The 18011-nt window shown below is 44.8% G+C and overlaps 1 protein-coding gene across 2 annotated transcripts in view; it reads left to right on the forward strand.

The window, feature by feature from the left end:
• The first annotated feature begins 1681 nt into the window (after window positions 1-1681).
• The window catches only part of CSMD2 (CUB and Sushi multiple domains 2), a 306819-nt gene continuing 290489 nt past the window's right edge, over window positions 1682-18011 (forward strand). For both annotated transcript variants that reach the window (XM_075437890.1, XM_075437891.1), the window contains exon 1: window positions 1682-2045. In XM_075437890.1, coding sequence (XP_075294005.1) covers window positions 1889-2045 — 157 coding nt within the window. In that variant the 5' untranslated portion in view covers window positions 1682-1888. The remainder of the gene's footprint in view (window positions 2046-18011) is intronic.

Below are 18011 nucleotides of genomic sequence, written 5' to 3' on the forward strand. Positions count from 1 at the left end.
TTTCTATTTGGATCTGTGCCTCCGAACAAGAAGGTCGATTTCAATAGGACACTGCAGTTTAAACAGACATAAAGCAACTCTTTCATGTAACAGCCCTGGTTGCCTTGGCTCTTGGCATCGGTTCGCGATGTAGGCAGTGGAAGGATTGAAATGCAGAGGGGACCCAGGGAAAGTGAGTGAGAAGGAGGATTGAGCTGAGGGCGGAGGGACAGATTTGCAAGCCCTCGATATAATTTGTTTTTTAGCTGTCAAATAAGCTCATTCAAGGCAACCGGAACAAGACTGAAGAAGGGGGGTTTGCAGCAAGAAACTGCAGCAAATGCAAAACACTGAGGCAGGGGGATGGGTGGCGAGCGGAGCCACCCGCCCGGGCCGGGGGGGGCCGGGGGTGGCGGGGGTGCGGGGCCGGCCCCAGCCCGCTGCGGGGGCTCCGCCGCCCAGCCCGGCCCGGCGGGGGGAGCGGGGGGCGGGCAGGGGAGGGGAGGGGGAAGCAGAAGCGGGGCGGGTGGGGCCGGAGAGGGGGCTCTCGGCCGGGTGACCCCCCCTTCTCGGCAGGCAAGGCCGGTGCTTTTGGGCGAGGGGCTGCTCCTTGGCCGGCAAACCCAAAGGGCGGCTTTGAAGTAGGTCCTTGCCAGGGAGGGGGTGGGGGGTGTCTGGATATTCAAGGATGTTTTGGTTTGTGTGCGGGGTTTTTTTTTTTTTCTTTAAGCTTGGTGTCACGTTCGAGTTATTTTTCTTCTGCATAGATCTGAGCATCATTACCAATATAATTAAGTTCCCGAATGTGGCTTTAACGGACTGCATTTTTTCCCCATCTTGCATGCTGCTACAGGGACAAACCTACTAATAGTTTTTTTTGGTGGGTTGTTTGTTTTATGCAAAAGGGGGTGGTGGTGAAGCAACCCCACTGTTGCCAGCCCTGCGAAGGGGCAGCAGCCTCCAGCCCAGCGTGCCTGCTGGCTGGACGGAGGGGATAAAAAAAATCACAAGCCCCCCTCCAGCGCACCGCTGCCAGGGCACTGCTCCCTTGCTGGGGTCCCAGCTGGGAGCCCGACTTCGCAGACTGGGGGATGGCTCGGTTGAGCTCCCCTGTGTTTGTAACAAAATTTGTTTCATCACAAAAATTGTGTCAATAGCATCAAGTTGTTTACAGAGGCCGGGAGAAGAGGGGGGGGGGTGCGCCCGGAGCCTGCATTGCTCTGGCAGATGGGTTGAGAGCAGGGCATGGGGATACTGGGCTATGCTCCACGCAGAATGGGGGGCTGTGGGACTTACTCCTATACAGGAAACCTATAGTGTGTATTAAAAATAAATGCAGTCCTAAAATATGATTTGTGGTTTGTTGGTTCTGGTGGGGCGGGTGCTGGTGGGAGGGTTGTGCTGGGTTGGGGGAGCAAAGCTGAGGCAGATCTGATCGGTGGCTGCACTGCAGCCCCTCGCCACAACACCCGTGCCCTCTCCCCTCCCCAGCATTTAGTGAAGAGGAGAACAAAGATATGGGAACGATTAATCAGCTGGCTAATAAAAAGTATAAATCCCTGGGGACGGTGTGCTGCTAATGCCGAGGAGCTGGCTCTGAGACAGCCACCGGGAGGGACGAGCCAGCCCTCCTCTTCTTTCCTTGCCTCTCCTCTCCCCGAGCTGCTGCCACACTTGGTTCATTCCAGCTGCAGAAGCTGAAAGCCTTCCATGCGGTGGGATTTTTTTTTCTGGGCTGAAAAAATAAAAAAAATCACAAGCCTGACCTGCTTTCCCCCCCTTCTTTCCTTTCTCCTCTTCATCCAGCGAAGCCGAGGACTATCCGAATCGCAAAGGGGAAGAAAAACGGGGGAAAAACCCAACAACAACGACCAACCCCCAGCACGCCCCATTCCTGCTGCCCTTTGCCATGCAACCTTCCTTGGGATGGGACAAGCCGGGATGCAGCTGTGGCTTTGGAAGGAACTGGGGAAAATTGGGGATCTTTGCTCTCATGACGGTGGAAGTGAGCTCCTGGAGCCGGGTGCTGCTGCTCTCCGTGGGGCTGCTGGCTGTCTCGGTGACTGGTAAGTGCAATGGAGAAAGCTGGCAACTTCACAAGCATTTTTCTTCATGCTCCTTAGATCAAAGGACTGCTGTTAATCCTCCTTGGGAGGGGGAGTGGGGGGGGCGACGATGACACTGTGTGTGTGTGTGCATGCACTTGTGTGTCAGCACATGCTTCCCTGTAGTGCCCCATAAGGAGTATGTTTTCTTCAGACGTTTGTACAAGATAGTTTCCCTCTGTATCCTTGGGGATCAACAATTTTAAGTGATGCGATGATAAAAGGTGGTTTTATTTGATCTCCTTGCCCTTCTCTGATGGGTCAAATCATTTGTGCACAACTGCTGTGTGATATGCAAGATGACTGTGAAAAATGCCACCACGGTTTTCCCCCTCTGTCTTTCCCTTGGATCTTAATTCCTTACCTCACTACCCCAGTGTTTGCCCATACTGATAAAATAGATTTAGGATGCCTTGCATGAAGATGGAAGCACTTTTACTCCTCCTGCCTTTGAAGTTGATTATCTGTTGTATATGAGGTCTTTGGCCTCAGCATCACATTTTCTGTGAAAGAAGTGTTTATTGACTTGAAAGATAGCAACGGAAGACTTGAATTTGGGGGGAGTTTGCTTATGTCTCCTCCCTAGTTTCCGCAGCTGCCCTTGCAGCAACAGCGTATCTAAGGACTGAAATTTTTTTCCGGTGTAAACAGCAAATGTTTAGGGATTGTCCTTACGTGTGTGTAGGAGAGGGCAGAGTGGGAGAGCTCCGTGTTAGGCACTGTCTTCTTTCAGCATTGTGCAGTGCCCCGATTTCCAAGAGTTCTAAGTAACCTTTGTCTTGTCTTAGGTTAGAGAAATGTGTTTATGTGTTGATGTATCTGAAAGCTGCTTGGGTTTTGGGTTTATTTTTTTTCTGAAAACTTTGTTATCTGGAATGTAATACTGATTTTATTATGTAAGGCAGCTTTCCTCTAAGGTGATCCAGAATAAGTATTTACTGCTCCTCTTGAGTACTCTTGCAGTGGACCTGAAGATTTTTCTAACTGGAAGCATCCATTAGGAAAGGGTATAAACCCACCCAAAGAACCTAAAAATCATAATTAAGGATGAATATTTATTTTGGTGAATATTTTTCCTTTCTTCAGCAGTAACATTTAACCTGTACACAAGAGAAAACCATTCCAGTGGCTTCTGTTGCGCTTTTCTAGTACAAGTAGACTGACGTAGAGATACCTAAATATGTGATTTACTATATCGGGGGGTTGCAGCTTTTGTTCTTCTAAGCTATCTGTAGCTTGTTTATACTAGATCTTCCAGGCTTTTCTCTCTACCTGCTTGTTGAGTATATAACATTTCTTCTCAGGCCCATAACTCCCCTCTCTCTGCATTTAGAGTGCTGTCTGTTCTGGGTCCTTCACCCAGAGGCTGGTGCTCTGTGTTGTCTTTCTTTAGTGAGCAGAAGATCTGCAAAAGCTTTTTAGACCTCAGATGTGTGTTTTGTTTGCATCAGAGCTAGAGGCATTGGTCAGTAGCTCCTCTTCTTAAACAAATTCTGAAATCCTGGCAATGATCAAAGCAAGATGCCAACTTTGAAATCGGTGGCTTACTGCTAGAGATCCAGAACATGGTGAATGTATACGGGGTGAATGCACCCACCCGTTCCAGAGTCCGTGGTGGCTTTGGAGTGCAATCCCAGAGCGTAAATTTAGTCTCAGCTGGGACTTCTAGTACCTTCGCTGAGCAGATCATGAACCTCTGCAGAACAAAGTTCCTAAGAGGCTTCTGTTCTAACGTCGCCTGTTTTGTGGTTTGCGTTTGTGTAGGTAGTAATAACCAGGAGTACCCATAGTGTGGCAGCAGAGCTGTATGTGTAGAACTATCAGTTAGTAGTTCTGGCCGTCTTAAAAAGGGAAAGAAATCCCTACTCGCATCCCATCAGCTGTACTGTGTCAGTGGTCCTGCTGTCCAGTAACATCCTTCTAAAAAATGGCTCAAAGCATGTGCTTTCTTCAGATGCTACGGTGTCTGAAGGCAACGTGTATACATCTATGTATGGATAACATATACATCTGATCGTGTAGCTTCTGTTTGTGCAAAGAACTGACTGAGCTGTGGGGGAAGGTGGTGTTCTGTGATATGCTGAAGTTTATTGCGTATGTGGGGAGTAGGGGGACAGGAGGTGGTTCGCATAGGTTCTCCTTTGAGTTATAAGGGTGCAGTAATGGTTTGACAGTGCTTTAAGGTTTGCAGAAGGCACTGAATGTGTCTTTGGCCGTGAGCTTAGTGTGATCCGTGCATGGCATCTCAGAAATAGTGTGTATGATGATTCTGAAATTGTATTTCTTGGATGTGAAAACAGGTGGGAACAGGAGTGGTGCTCCTTTCTGTTCCCTTCTGGGCAATTAGCTGTGCATCGCCACTAGAAGGTGCCTTTGGGGTGTTGGCCGGGTGTGTATTGATGTACACATATGTGATTTCTGTTGAAGGCCTGTGAAGACCCTAGGGGGTCTTGATACCATTATTTACATGCTGTGCTTTGCTACTCAGCGTCTTGTTTGGTACTGGGTTATGGAGAGATGCACTGGCTTAAAACATGGTCTAATCAGTTTAAACGTATTCTAATTTTCTGTTTTTTTGATGGGAAATAGTTGTTAGACCCTTCCTCTGCTGAGTGTTCATGAATTTTGATGTATGTGTATGTGTTAATGTTGTAAATAATCCTTTTATTTTGTTCTGTTGTCTTAAATCTCCCCAGGATGAGGAGTGATTTAGAGGCACTTACTCTGCCGGGAACGCATCTTCAGTGTGAAATCCTCAGTGTTTTGAATGTATTTTTTTTAAGGGGTAAGGGTGTGAGATATTAACTCTCTGAATTGGTGGATAGTTTTTATTTTTTTGTGTGGGAGGGAAGGACGTGAATAATCACCAGCCTGATTACATTTGATTGTGGCATGTGATGAAACTACAGTATTTTTATGGCCATAGCTGAGCACGTGGTTTTGGTCTGAGTCCTGAGCTCTTTTGCTTGGAATCAGGCTGGCTTCTTGGTCCTCAGAGAGGTTGGGAATACAGAAGGCATCATGTTGCTGTACCTGCCTCCTTGCCCTCGTGACTGGGAGAGAGGATATGTGGTCTTAATGTGTAGGTTTTCAGCACTTCACAGTGGGGTAACATAGGTGATCCTCAGGTGGGTGGGAGTTGGGCCCGATCCTTCCTTCTCCATGTGCCTGTGTATATGAGGCTGAGCCGTCCTGTGGTGCTCAGGTTTGGCTGGCGTGTAGTGAATGCCCTTATCCCTGCACACTGGTGTGCACACGTGTGAGTTCTCAGTGAAGAATGTCCAAATTCAGCATGCTTTCCTCCATGGAGATCTGTGCCCCATAGTGATGGGTAAGGGTGGGTGGGAGCAGAGGGGAGCTTGCTGGGAAGGTTGCTGCGTGGTAGGACTTTACTTCAAGCCGTGGATATTTGGGTCACAATTCATGCTGTGGCACTGGATGCAAGCAATTTCGCTTTGTCTTGTTCTTTGTATTGAGTGAGTTCATCGTTTGGGGTGTGGGAGGCTTTCCTTTGCTGCGCAGTTGTTTGTTGCCTGTCCTTGATCTTCTGATCTTTTTTTGTTTTTTTTTTTTTTTGTCACGGCCTCTTGGTGCTGCTGAAGAACATGGACGCTCAAGCTTTTCTTGCCAGTGAGCTCAGTCTCTGTCATGTCAGGTACCTCCTAGAGAAATTTTGTATTCCGCTGGTTGATGGTTCCCAGCTGAGCCAGCCTGCAGTGGTGCAGAGGTGGATGTCTGTTCAGCTGAGCCTTGGTGGCTGCCTTCCAACTGTCTAGGAGTTTCTGTCAAAAGAAGGGGCTTGTCAGAATGGGTGCGGGGACTGTGATCCAGGCAATCTGCCATAGATCCCAGTGGATATGCTTTTTGCCAGGGTGGTTTAGGGCTCAGGGTGTAGTTGAGCTGTTGATCAGGTGATCATTTATAGCATCCCTGCTATAGAGAAGTGACTGTGCCTTATTAATCCACCGGGACAAGTGAAGAATAATTCTTCCCCCCTCAGCTTTCTGTTAACCACTTGCACCTGTGCTCCAGGGGTTTGCAACTGCTGAGGCCTACAAATATCTGCAGGGTGGGTGTCAGGAGGATGGGGCCAAGCTCTTTTCAGTGGTGCCCAGTGACAGGACAAGGGGCAACGGGCACAAACTGGGGCACAGGAAGTTCCATCTGAACATGAGGAAGAACTTCTTCCCTCTGAGGGTGACGGAGCCCTGGAACAGGCTGCCCAGGGAGGTTGTGGAGTATCCTTCTCTGGAGACATTCAAGACCCACCTGGACAAGATCCTGTGCAGCCTGCTGTAGGTGACCCTGCTTCGGCAGGGGGGTTGGACTAGATGACCCACAGAGGTCCCTTCCAACCCCTACTATTCTGTGATTCTGTGATTCTGAGTTACTGCCTGCTGCCTTGCTCTGGTTCCCGAGAGGCCAGTCCTTTGTGAAATGCCAAGTTTCACAGCTGTGCTTACGTTCCTGCTGATGTCCCCGCAGTTTGGCATGGATCTTGACCGGAGGGAATTGTAGTGATAATGTTGAGGGTTAGACAGGTTTTGGGGTAAGGTCAGGCAGCCTAACCTCCATAACATTGACTGTGTCACGTCCGGCCGTAGCAATAAAGCACTGGTGGAGGGTGGGCTGAAGGGTGAGTCTGAGCTCTGTGCTGCTTCTGTCAGGTGCAGCTAAGCCCTCAGCTAGTGTTCTAATTGTGAGACCTTCTTTGGAGATAGGAAGGATGCATAGTTCTCTGGCTAGACCAGTACTGGATTTAAACTTGAGCTTTTTGTTAGGACTGTGCAGCTAACCTTAAGACCTTCCGCTTTCACTGCAACACATACATTAGAGGCATATTGTATGGGTATAGCTGGCATACAGATTCTGGGGAGAAAGCTGCAGTAGGTATCTGTGCCCACAGTATTACAAGAGAAGTCTTACTAACTCCATTTTTGTCAAAAGTATCAGGAGATGTAGGGTTGGAGTAATTTTTCATAGACTGTCCTCCATGTTTCTAGGCATTGGGAGGTTCAGAAATACCATGAATAGGCCTAGATTTGAATTAGCCGTTAGCCCAGCAGAAAGTATAGCAAATACAAATGTCAGGGGAAAGATGAAATTTTAAGGGCTATAAAAAAAGAAATTACGAAGTTCAGTAACAAAGATTCTGTACTGCTTGAATTGTAAAGTCCAGCGTTGAGTTGTCTATTTGATGTACACAGCAGCCAAAAATGACAGAGGTAGTGTAGTCGTGTGTGTTGGCTCTAATACCCCAACGCAGCTTCTGTGGATGCAGATGAATGATGGGAAGGTTAACAGTACCAGGCTTTAAAGGGATTTAAAACCAGGTAGGCTTTTTGCTCTGCCCAGAAAGACTTGGCCGTAGGAACAGAAATCACCTCATCAACCCTGCGTGTTAACTGGGGTTTTGTGTTCCAGCTTAGTGTTTTAATGAAGTCTGTATATTACCGCTTATTGAAATGCTTCCCTTAAAAATACTTTTATTGGTAATTCCACTATGTGCACTTAATAATTGTCACCAAGCTATCACACTGCATACAGAAGTCCAGCCAATGAGGCTTGTTACGATACCATCCAATAGCTTTGGTAACCTCTTTTAGAGTAGAGGCAGGCGTAGAATTAAAGGACTTTCCTAATGAAGGCCTCCTTTAACCTCTGTCTGTGGAAAATGCAGCATACTTAGGGGGCTGTGGAAGTACCAGGGAAAACACTACTGTTGCCTGCTCAGTATCTTCTACGAGTGCAAGGCCACAGAAGCCAGGTACGAGTCCTTTTCCACCGTGTCTTTCTGCCATGGCGCTTTGAAGGAGCGGTGTCACCGTGTGCTGCCTTTGCTCCTCTCCTTGCCCAGGCGTCCGGAGGTGGGGGAACCCCTGCCCCAGGCAGCCGGCCCGATGTGGGGCTGCCCTCGCTCCTCTCCCCAGGGCAGCTCACGGAGCTGCCTCTCGCCCGGAAGGCAGCTTGAGTTACCCAGGAGCTTGCACAAGGTCATCTGGGGAACTTGTGGCAGAGCTGCAAACGTGGTGGTCTTAGCCTTAAACACAAGATCACTTTCCCTGTTTTGTTTCTTACTTCTCTTTGAAGGAGCACAAAGGTGCTTGCTGCGAGATGCTTTCACTGCAACTATAAGGTTATTTTTGAGGCCTGTGGTGTGTGAGTGACTTCTTTGAGAGGTAGGTGCTTGCGTTGCTTGCAAAGAAAGCCAGATACAGAGATTAAAAAAAGTGATAGTAGCATCCACAGTTTCTGTGTTTACACAGTCTTTCTGGGGGAGTGAAATACAGTGCAGTTATGGAAATCAATGTACTTTGCTTGCAATAAACATGATGCAGTGCAGTAAACTGCAAAATATGTGTGCTTCTGCCATGCTATGCAGCGGCAGAATGATCTGATAGTGGTTAATGTGTAATTGGGAAAATCCCATTGATTGAAGAAATCAAATTAACTCTGTTTCAGTCTCTTTGCTGCTGCCATGGACACAGCCAGCCAGAATGGAGACAGTATGCTGCTTGTATGTAGTTTTTCTATATCTCCTTGCATGAAAGTGGAAAGCACTCTTTTGGGGTGGTTTTTTACCCCCCCCCCCCCCCCCCTTTTAATGTGACTTCACAGTGAATGGTGTCTGTTCTTTCTTTCTTCCCAGTGTCAGGTGCATTTCTTGATTCAGTCCCTTGCAGTAATGGTTGCAGTAATTTTCTATCCTTACGAGGTACAGACATCACCACTGTAGTAATAAACTGACTGCCTGGTTTTTGTGTGCACACCACTGTTGTCTGCTGGATGGAAAGAGTCCTGGGGACTGTGTCAGAGTCCTGCTGGTGCTGGTAGTTTCTGAGAGGTCAACATAATCGTGCAGTAGGGACATTTGATGATCTGTGACTTTCACTGGAAGAGGAGAAGGGTCTTGCAACTGTGAGGCCTGGAGAAGCTGTGGTTGCCAGGGAGGTGTGTGATAGGGGGGGAATTAAAAAAAAAAAAATCCTTTCTCATTATTAACTGCAAAAATCTACTTGAAAATGAACTGATGGCCTTGGTTTGGGGGAAGCAGGTATTTAGAGAGTTGAAGGAAGGGGAGCATGACTTGAAGAAAGATCTGTATTAGTGTATTTGCAGCATGGTATACTCGGCAGCTTTATGAGCAGTGGTCCTTGTGTTTTGAGCAGTTTAAGTATTTTTGGAGGCTGCGCTTGCCTGAGGAGTGTGCTGTCTAAACTGTCAATAAGTATTGGATAGAATTCTTGAGTGTTGCAAGATTGTGAAGGTAGGTGGTGACCACAGCACAGAGGGGCTTTCTGCCCACGCTACTGGAGAGCTGCTGCTTAAGCCAGGTTTGTCTAAGGACAATGCATGAGAAAGGCAACCAGTGTCACCAGAAAACGGCTTTATATGGGTACATACATCCGACTGGCCTTGATAAGAACGCTGCTGTGCAGGACTTGTAGGCTGGAGCTGCAGCCAGGTTCTCACAAAAGCCTGGTATGTCAACCCTCACTGGCATTTGGGCTTCGTCCTTAGTAATTCTTGGTGACTTCAGCAGGCAGCTCTTTCTCTCGATCTGTAACCAGAAGGTAATAAACAGCATCCTGTACCCTGCTGGCAAACTTTTTTCCCTGCCCTCCATGGAAGGATGCATTGCTGCTTCTGCTTCATTATTAGCCTTGTAAGAAGAGGCCGCTAGGCAGAAGCAGTCTGTGCCCAAAGATGTTTTACTCAAAGTGTGGGGAAGTTAGGAGGGAGAGCCAGATGCAAAAAGGCTCGCCCAAGGTCACGTAGCAGGTTGCCAGCAGAGCTAGGAACAGACTCTAGGTCTTCTCACTCCTGTGTAGTGGTGCGTGCTGAAGAGCAGCACAGAAATGCCATGCTGTTGCTTCTGAGAGAGATGTTTTTGAGATGGTTTTTCTCTGCGTATGAGTCTGAGCTATAGCTGTGCTAGTGATTGTGAAGGCATTCTACAGTAGTTACTGAAACAGAAAAATTTCTCAATCCATTTATCAAAATGTCTGCAGTTCCCATTTCAAGGCAGATAAAACAACAATGAATATCAAATAAAGGTGTCCTTATCCAGAACATTTTAAAACAAAAGAAAGAGAAGATTGGTTCTTTTGGCCTCTGGCTTGCACTAGCTCTCTCGAATGTTAAGTCTGTTCTGTCCTAATGAAATGGCTGTATTTGGGTTTCGTCCACCTGCCTTAGTGCCACCTACATTTCTTTCAGTGTAGAGTTCACCTGCTGCTCAGTTGTTGGTTTAGTGAGATGCAGATCAACGCGTTGTTTCACCAAACCATGGTCACAGCCTAATAGTCCTGGCCCCGTCAGTGTCCGAGCCAGCTGTATTAGAAGGTGGAAGGGGTACTGGAAAAGGCAAGAAAGATGGGTTAATCACAGCTGGAGAATTAACTACAACCGAGGGTTTCCTGGTTCAGTGCTCCTCTGTTATTTGCACACTCTCTCTCTTGACTTGCAGAAATCGTTAAAGCCCAGTTCTTGCAGTTTGCCATGTCTGTTGGCACTTACAGATCCTTGAGGGTGTGAGCTTTAGTCATTCTGTTTCGCTTCCCCATCTGTAAAATGGGGGTAAGTAGAATTTGCAAAACCCTAAAATGATTTACAGATTTATTCTGCAGAGAGATCTTAGGATGTTTGTGAAAAGCTTTCAGTGGATACGAATTGCACTAGGTTGATTAGCTACACAAGTTTTATGCTCTTAGATCTGTCCCTTGATTGCGTGGAGTGAATTCAACCATTTCATGTACAATTTAGGATTAATTGTGAATGACATTCTGAGGTGAAAGTTGTCTTTCTGCTGAACTTCAGGAAGTATTAATAGCAAGAAAAGTCGGAAATGTAATCAAATGCAGTTTCTGTTCCAGCAAGGATTTGCACAGGTTGCTCAGCTCCTTCTGTAATTCGTGCTGTACCACTTGTACAGTTTTTACAAGTTTATATCCATGTTTGTGCCTTATATCAAAAGACTGCAGCACAGCTTTTAAAAGTGTAGTGAACTCCAATGTAGAGGGGAAGGTAGGAGACTTGTACCGGACTAAGAATTTGCCAGAAGCATCAGGGAATTGGATATGGGTCTTTATCAAAAGCAGGGTGTTGGCAGTAGAAAGGATGCTCTGGACCATCAGAACTTAACCTGCCACCCACTCTTTGGCTTTGGAGCAGTTGCTTAAATTGTGTGAGCTTCAGCTTCTTGTCTGTGGAGTGGAAAAATAGTAGTATATGGTGTATTGTCAAGATGAATGTCTCAAGGACTGCAGAGATCAAATAGAGAACTTGTTTCTTAACTATAGTGCCTGTTATTTATCAGCAGTTTAGTGGGTTTTTTTTTTTTTAATAGTTCAACTAGTGAAAGCAGAATTTGAAAAATATATATATTTCTTTTAATGGCATCTATGTCACGGCTTTTGGAGCTAGAGGGCTTGAGGTGGAGCTTTTTGCCTGAAAGAGCAGGGTGATTGGATTTCCTTAAGGTCTGAGTTGGCTTTTTATGCACAGAAAGTTTACTGAAGAACTTCACGGTGGGGAATGATGTGCCTGTTGTGTAATGTCTTGCACGTTGTTACTGCTCTCCCCTTGCTTTGCTTCTGTTCCCAGTGTATGTGTGTGTTCCCAGACTCTTGAGATGTGATCACCTGTGAGGAGGACTCTTTCGCTGCTCTCCTAGCTGAAATGAGCAACGCTAGCTGGCCATTTAAGTGTCTTGCAGCTTGAAAATGTAAGGATGTCCTGCGTCTGCTTCGGTTCTCCAGTCCGGCCTCCTTCATGTTTCTGTAACTCTGATACCACAGCAGGATTCTTCCCCCTTCTCATTGCTGCAGGGCAAGGGAGGATCTGGTCCTTTGTTAGGCAGAGGCTTGATCTGACATTGGTGAGCAGTTAAAGCCAAGTTGGAGGTACAGAAAATGGAAGCTCATTTCTTCCGTAACAAAGGCACAATTCAATGTTCCTTTTCCATTTGATGCACCGAATAATAATATCGAGAAAAAAGAAATTTCCTCCCAGAAAGGAATTCTCCTTATTCAGAAGGATAATGAAGCCTGGTTCTTTTCCAAAGCTGATGCCATTTTTGGAGATGCTACTTGCGTTGTGCAGCATATTGTTTATTGTTTTTTATATGCCCACCTTTCCCTAATGAAGACAAAACAACACTAGAGGTTGCTGTCTTGTCTCCATTAGGGAAAGGTGAGGCACTGATTGTGGACACTGGACATCTGTCAGCAACTGTCCTGGGACGTTTTCATTGAAGTCAAGCACCACTTGGAGAGGGACTCAGCCTGTTCATGATAAAGTAATCTCCATCTGCTGAAATAATAAATATTTGAAGGATGGGGAGTTTGTCCCTGATGGTGCTGGGGCTTTATTCCTAATGTTGGGTTTAACACAGAACCTCTGAAGGCAGCGGTCCTGGAATGATCAGAGGGACAACCTGTCACTCGCACGCTGATGTCTCTGCAGGGTTGCTCCCTTTTCTGAGGGCTCCAGTTCCCCTTCTGCAGGCTGTGTTGCAGCATCATGTAGCTTTTCAGAGGATGGTAAAGAGCTGTACTGGAATTTCTGTGCTCTGGTGGGGTGCTTTAATGAAAATGCATTAAAAAACCAAACTGTTAGGTCCTCGTTGAAACCATTGTGGCTTTTTGAGTGAAGTTTGTAGGTCTTGATCATGGAGATCAATCATGTACTGTCTTGCCATGGGTGTCTCATAGACCAAGGTATCTTCTTGCCAGTAGCACATGGAGTGCTGGTTTCTTTACCTTGGCAAGATTTAAGAGACAACCCTGCAAGGCCCATGCTGTTGTTACCTCTTCATAAGGGGCTGAATCTGTTCAAACTGAAAGAAGTTGTCTTAGGAAGAGCAAGTTAATTTCACTGGATTTGAAGTGCTCCAGAAAATAATGTTGTTATGGGAGGATTTGTCATTTATTCCTACTAAGTGCTGTGACAGTCTTAAATTAGAGGACAAATTATGACCTTTCTTGCCTAGGAATCTAACACTGAGGGCTATTATGGGGAGTTTTCTCCCTTCTTTTTCACAAGTGCAGTTAACAAATTAGACTTTTTACAAAAAATACCTGATTTGAACCTAGAAGTCAATTTGATTCACTCCTTATTAACTCTGAGAGCTGTGTGGATTGAAGAGGAAAGGTATTGATCTACTTTTGGGATCGAAAGCTAAGATTAAATAGAATACGTCTAAGGGTGAAAACGAGGTTTTAAATGAGTGGAGGAGGTAAAAGAAAAATAAGATACTACAATATAATGTTAATGGTAATGGAAATATGTTTGAAGTTTCTTTCTTAGACATAGAGAGAATATTTCTGAATTGGATTAGAACAGGATAAAAATAAGTCTGGTTTTGTAATTTCAGAGCATCCATCAGTTGCCAAGATTATATTTGCACAGAGGGACATTTATCGTTAGAACAGAGCTGATAGTTTTCAGTGAAGAATGTAGTTTTTGCTGTTGTATACGTGAAATTCTTGTGTAAAAGGATGGAAAATGTCAAGATAATGGAAATGTTTCACTTTTTCTACAGGTAATCTGTTGGAAATCTTTTGTAGCTATTTATTGTCTAGAATGTGTGGCTGGTTTTGTTGCTGGTTTTTTTTTGTCCCCTTGGGTTGAGTGAGTTGTTAACTTTTCTATGTACCATCAATGTCTGGTGACTTTCATTGATTGCTCAAGGTGACAAGTAGGCATTAGGTAATAAATATCAAGTGCAGCAAGACTTAAAGGAAGTGAATGAAAGTGCTGTTAACGGAATCAAGTAAAAATTGGATTTATATCCCAACAAAAATTCCCACGAGAAATTGCCTTGTGTTTGCCTCTTTTTGTAATTCAAATATGATAATACAAGTGCAAGCTGTTATAATACAAATGCCTCTGAGTGTTTTGTTGGAGGATCTCAAAGCACTCGTAAACGCACTGTAGGTTTCTCGTTAGAGAGCATGGGGAAATGAGAACTGTGGTAGAAGAGTGAAGAGCTTTTAATAAGTGGAGGCTCTGCTTACTCGGGGTGATTTTTTTGGTTTTTAATATCTCAAGGTGTACGATTCTGGTCACTGTAGTGCCAGCTAGTTAGCTGGTTATGGCGTTAGCTGAGTAGCTGAAGTCAGTTCTTCTGTGTTGTTTTCAGCAGAACTTCTCTGTGTCTCCTTTCTGTTCTGAGCCCTAGGTGCTGTAAAGAGAAGGTGTCCCCCCTGCAACTACCAAGAGTATGTAGTAGATTTGTGCAACTTCTGTGCTTTCTGTGTAGTTGTAAGTGTGTGAAAATATAACCAGATTACTCTGCTGATGTTTAAAGATATAAGCTAGAAACTGAAATGTGGTGGGAAGGGGAAAAAAAACCACTTGCAAATCCCTCTGAGTTTAGGGCAGACTGACTTCTTTAGAAGAATCTATATCCACTGCGTTACTCTTTAAACTGTCAGTTCTCTATCAGTGTAATGATGAAATTGTTAATATTCTGACAATTTCAAGGACTGAGGTCTTCTAAATTATTAGTGAGATGAGATTTGTAGCTAGGTCAAAGATCTCTCTTGGGGCAGGTTCCATTCTTGCTGGCCTTGAGGGAGCGTTGAACTTTATAGGTGGACACACAGCTTCATAACTAATAATGGCAAATGGAATTGCAGCTACTTTTAAGTCTTTTTGTGATGACATGGATTTGGCAACAGGGGGAATGGAGACTAATAATGAAAATTTATTGTGAGGAAATCTTTAAATTAGGCCTTCACTCTGATTTGTGAGATGGGTTTCACCTTGAACCTTATTTCACCTTTCTTGCATTGTTTTGAGATAAAGGAGTCCTAACACCGGAGATGAAAATGAGTTTGTGTTTGAGCACAGTGGATAAACCATTTAAATGCAAATATTATTTTACTGGAAAATAATTGAAACACAAATTGAAAAATTTGTTTTGGAGATAATAATTAGCACCTTATAAATGAGACTGAGTAAAAATGCTGCTTATAAGTGAAGTCTATTTGCAGGGGTTTGTACAAATGTTTTTCATCAAATTAGCTTCCCTTTTCTGAATTTTCATTTCAGTTGTGGGTTGACATGAACTGCCGAGTGAAACACCAGACTTGTAGGAGACAGATAAAATCTGAGATTCGTGAGATTTGCATATTGGGAATCACAGACATAGCGGAAAACTGTGCCTGCCCTGTGTCATTTTTATGGTTGTGTGGACTGAAGGTGGGGAAAGATGAAATCTTCACTGTGTTCATTTTATAGGTGCAGAGTAAAAGAGAGAAAATAAGAGTAAAACTTTAAGAAGCTTTTGAATCATTCTGAACATTTTCATTGAGTCTTGGACTCCTGGGGCAAGATTTGCAAGGATGTTTAGATGCCTAAATAAGTGTATACTTGCCCAGTGGGGTTTTATAAGAGAATATGTTAGCTGCAGAACTCGGGTGCATTTGTAAAGGCTACGAGGTACCTGTCTGTAGTTCTAAGGTTATAAAAAAAGTTTGTAAATCTGGTCCACTTAAGTTTCTTTTGAAAAGGGACTTCTGGTCCCCTGGTGAATTAATTTTGGTTTCTGTGTGAAAGTGAAATCTTGCACAAAGAAGTTGGCTAATCTTTGACACCTTGTCATGGGTCCAGGGTCAAACGGAGGCCTCCCAAGTTCCAGCTTAGTGCCTTAACCATGTGGTAAACTGTTTTCTTAGGCTAACTCTTAGTTTCGGATAAAAAGTGTGCAAGCTTGTACGGTGTGTTGCAAAGCCATTCTCCTGTTACCGGAGCAGGATGCAGCACTTCTGTGGCTCGCGTTGGAACTTGATGCATAAAGACTCCAAAGGAGACTGACAGTGGGATTCCATTAAAGGATACTGGGACAACTGAAGAGCCATGAAGGGAAGTCACAGGAAAACCCAGTGAGGCTGTTACACTAGAGACAGCATGGGAAGAGTATGCATTAATTGGTTAATGCTTGTGAAGTGCTGTGAAGATGGAAATAGCTATGTAAGTGCTTGGTATTATTATTATGCTGACAATGGCTATGTAGAAGAGTCGTGGTGCTAAGGGAGCAGTCAAAATTGATTGAGACACAATTTTGAAAAAGAAAGTTTTGAAGGAAGAAAATTGCATCCCTTGAGAAGAGGCCATTCTGGCTGAATGTTGGGGTAACTATGTTATTTCTCTGAGCTGAGCAAATGATTTCAAGTAATGGATGGTCTGCACAAGATTCCCGGTTTCATCAGGAATAATGCAGCTGTGAACTTTTGTAGATAATTACTGTTCTTTAGGTTGTTAATGAGTGGCTGCTTGTGAGGGGTGGAATTGTTGCAAGCATTAGGAAACCCGGTTGTTTAGGCTTGTTTGGGGTGTGCAGGTCAGGTGGTGTTTAGTTAGAAACTCGACTCGTGAAATCTGGTTCCACTAGGAGCAGCAGGAAAACCCTGGAGTTTCTGGATTATGAATCTCAAAAGCTTTAGCAAGTGTTGACAGCTTTGATGGATTTTCCAGTGGAGATGAGAAAGAGTTGATGTGACTTTTTATAAGGCATTGAGGAACCTTCATTGGAGTGATGGGAGTGGTCTGAGGTCTTTTGCAGAGCAGGAATTCAAACTGAAGCAGGTTGAGTTTGGCAGGGAGATGATCAGAGGGGTGGAGGGTGTATCTTAGAAAAAGCACAGGCTTGATTTAGCTTGGCCAGTAGGGTTGCAAGGGACTCTAATTGTATGAGTGTAAACTGGTCATGAATGAATTTTACATTGGAAATTAGAATAATGTTTATAATCATTGAAGCAGTAAGGCTCTAATGCAGATCCTCCAGTGTGAAGTACAGGACAGGAGAGTGAACATATTTATGTATGGGATTGTATAGTGTGATTGCCAAGCCTGGAAGGAGGCAGGGTGTAGTAACCAGGAGAGCCTTTTAGCTCTTTAACTTTTTATCTTGTATGTGTGCATATATACACATGAACACATACCCATATATATGCTTTACAGTACAATTTGTAGTCACTTGCTGTATCTCTGCATTTTTCTAACTGATGACTATAATAGTGAATGTGATTAAGGAAAACTAACTCAAGAGTTTTGCTGGAGACTTTGAGCACAGGCCCAGCTGTCGGTCAGCGTGTTTAAGGCTCAGCAAACTTAAAAGCTGGACTCATGAACATTTGCTTTCAGTTGCTGTTTTTGCGCCTTGTCCACCCTGTCTGAACCAGTCAGGCGGTAAGGCTTGTCTGAAAGTCTCGTGTGTGTTCCCGTTTGGTGTGAATTATTTTAAACTCTGAACACTGATATTATTTTAAGTTTCTGCCAGAGAATATCAGTGTTAAAACATGTACTTAATGCACCTGGTAGATCTGTCCGGTGTAGAGCAGGAGCAGATCCAGTGTGCTAGCAACGCAGTTCATGGTGAACTGAAGCAGGAATTGTCCAGGGTCAGTCAGTGGCATAGTGAGGAAGCTGTTAACTGATAAACCAAGGTGTGCAGCTGTGCTTGAAGGAGAGGAGCATGTTTTTTGCATTCTTTGAATATAGCTTTACTCTTGTCTTGGTGTTGTGGCAGCCTATCTCTGAGGTATGCTAGCATCAGTACTACCTTGAAAGGGAAATAGCAGTAGTATGTGTTTGATTTATTGAATAGCATTGGCCATGGCAATACATACAGTGACTTCTGCATTTATCCCAGAAATTTGTAAGAAACGACTCTGGGGTTTTATCTCCTCACAGATCTGTGGGTTTGCAGGTGGTTTTCAGAGGTTGCACCCCTAATGACTGGATAGTAGAGGAGACCTCAAGGTGACTTATAGCAGTGTAAGCCAAGTGTGAAACTGCCCCTCAGCTGGTGGTTCGATTCGTTTTTGCGGTGCTGTAAATGGCTGGTCCAAGGAGCGCAGTAGCTGTGCAAGCCCTGTCACACCCGTTTTGCTTGGCAGAGCATGGTAGTTGGGGCAG

The sequence above is a fragment of the Opisthocomus hoazin genome, chromosome 17 (assembly GCF_030867145.1).
Source record: "Opisthocomus hoazin isolate bOpiHoa1 chromosome 17, bOpiHoa1.hap1, whole genome shotgun sequence".
Lineage (NCBI taxonomy): Eukaryota > Metazoa > Chordata > Aves > Opisthocomiformes > Opisthocomidae > Opisthocomus > Opisthocomus hoazin.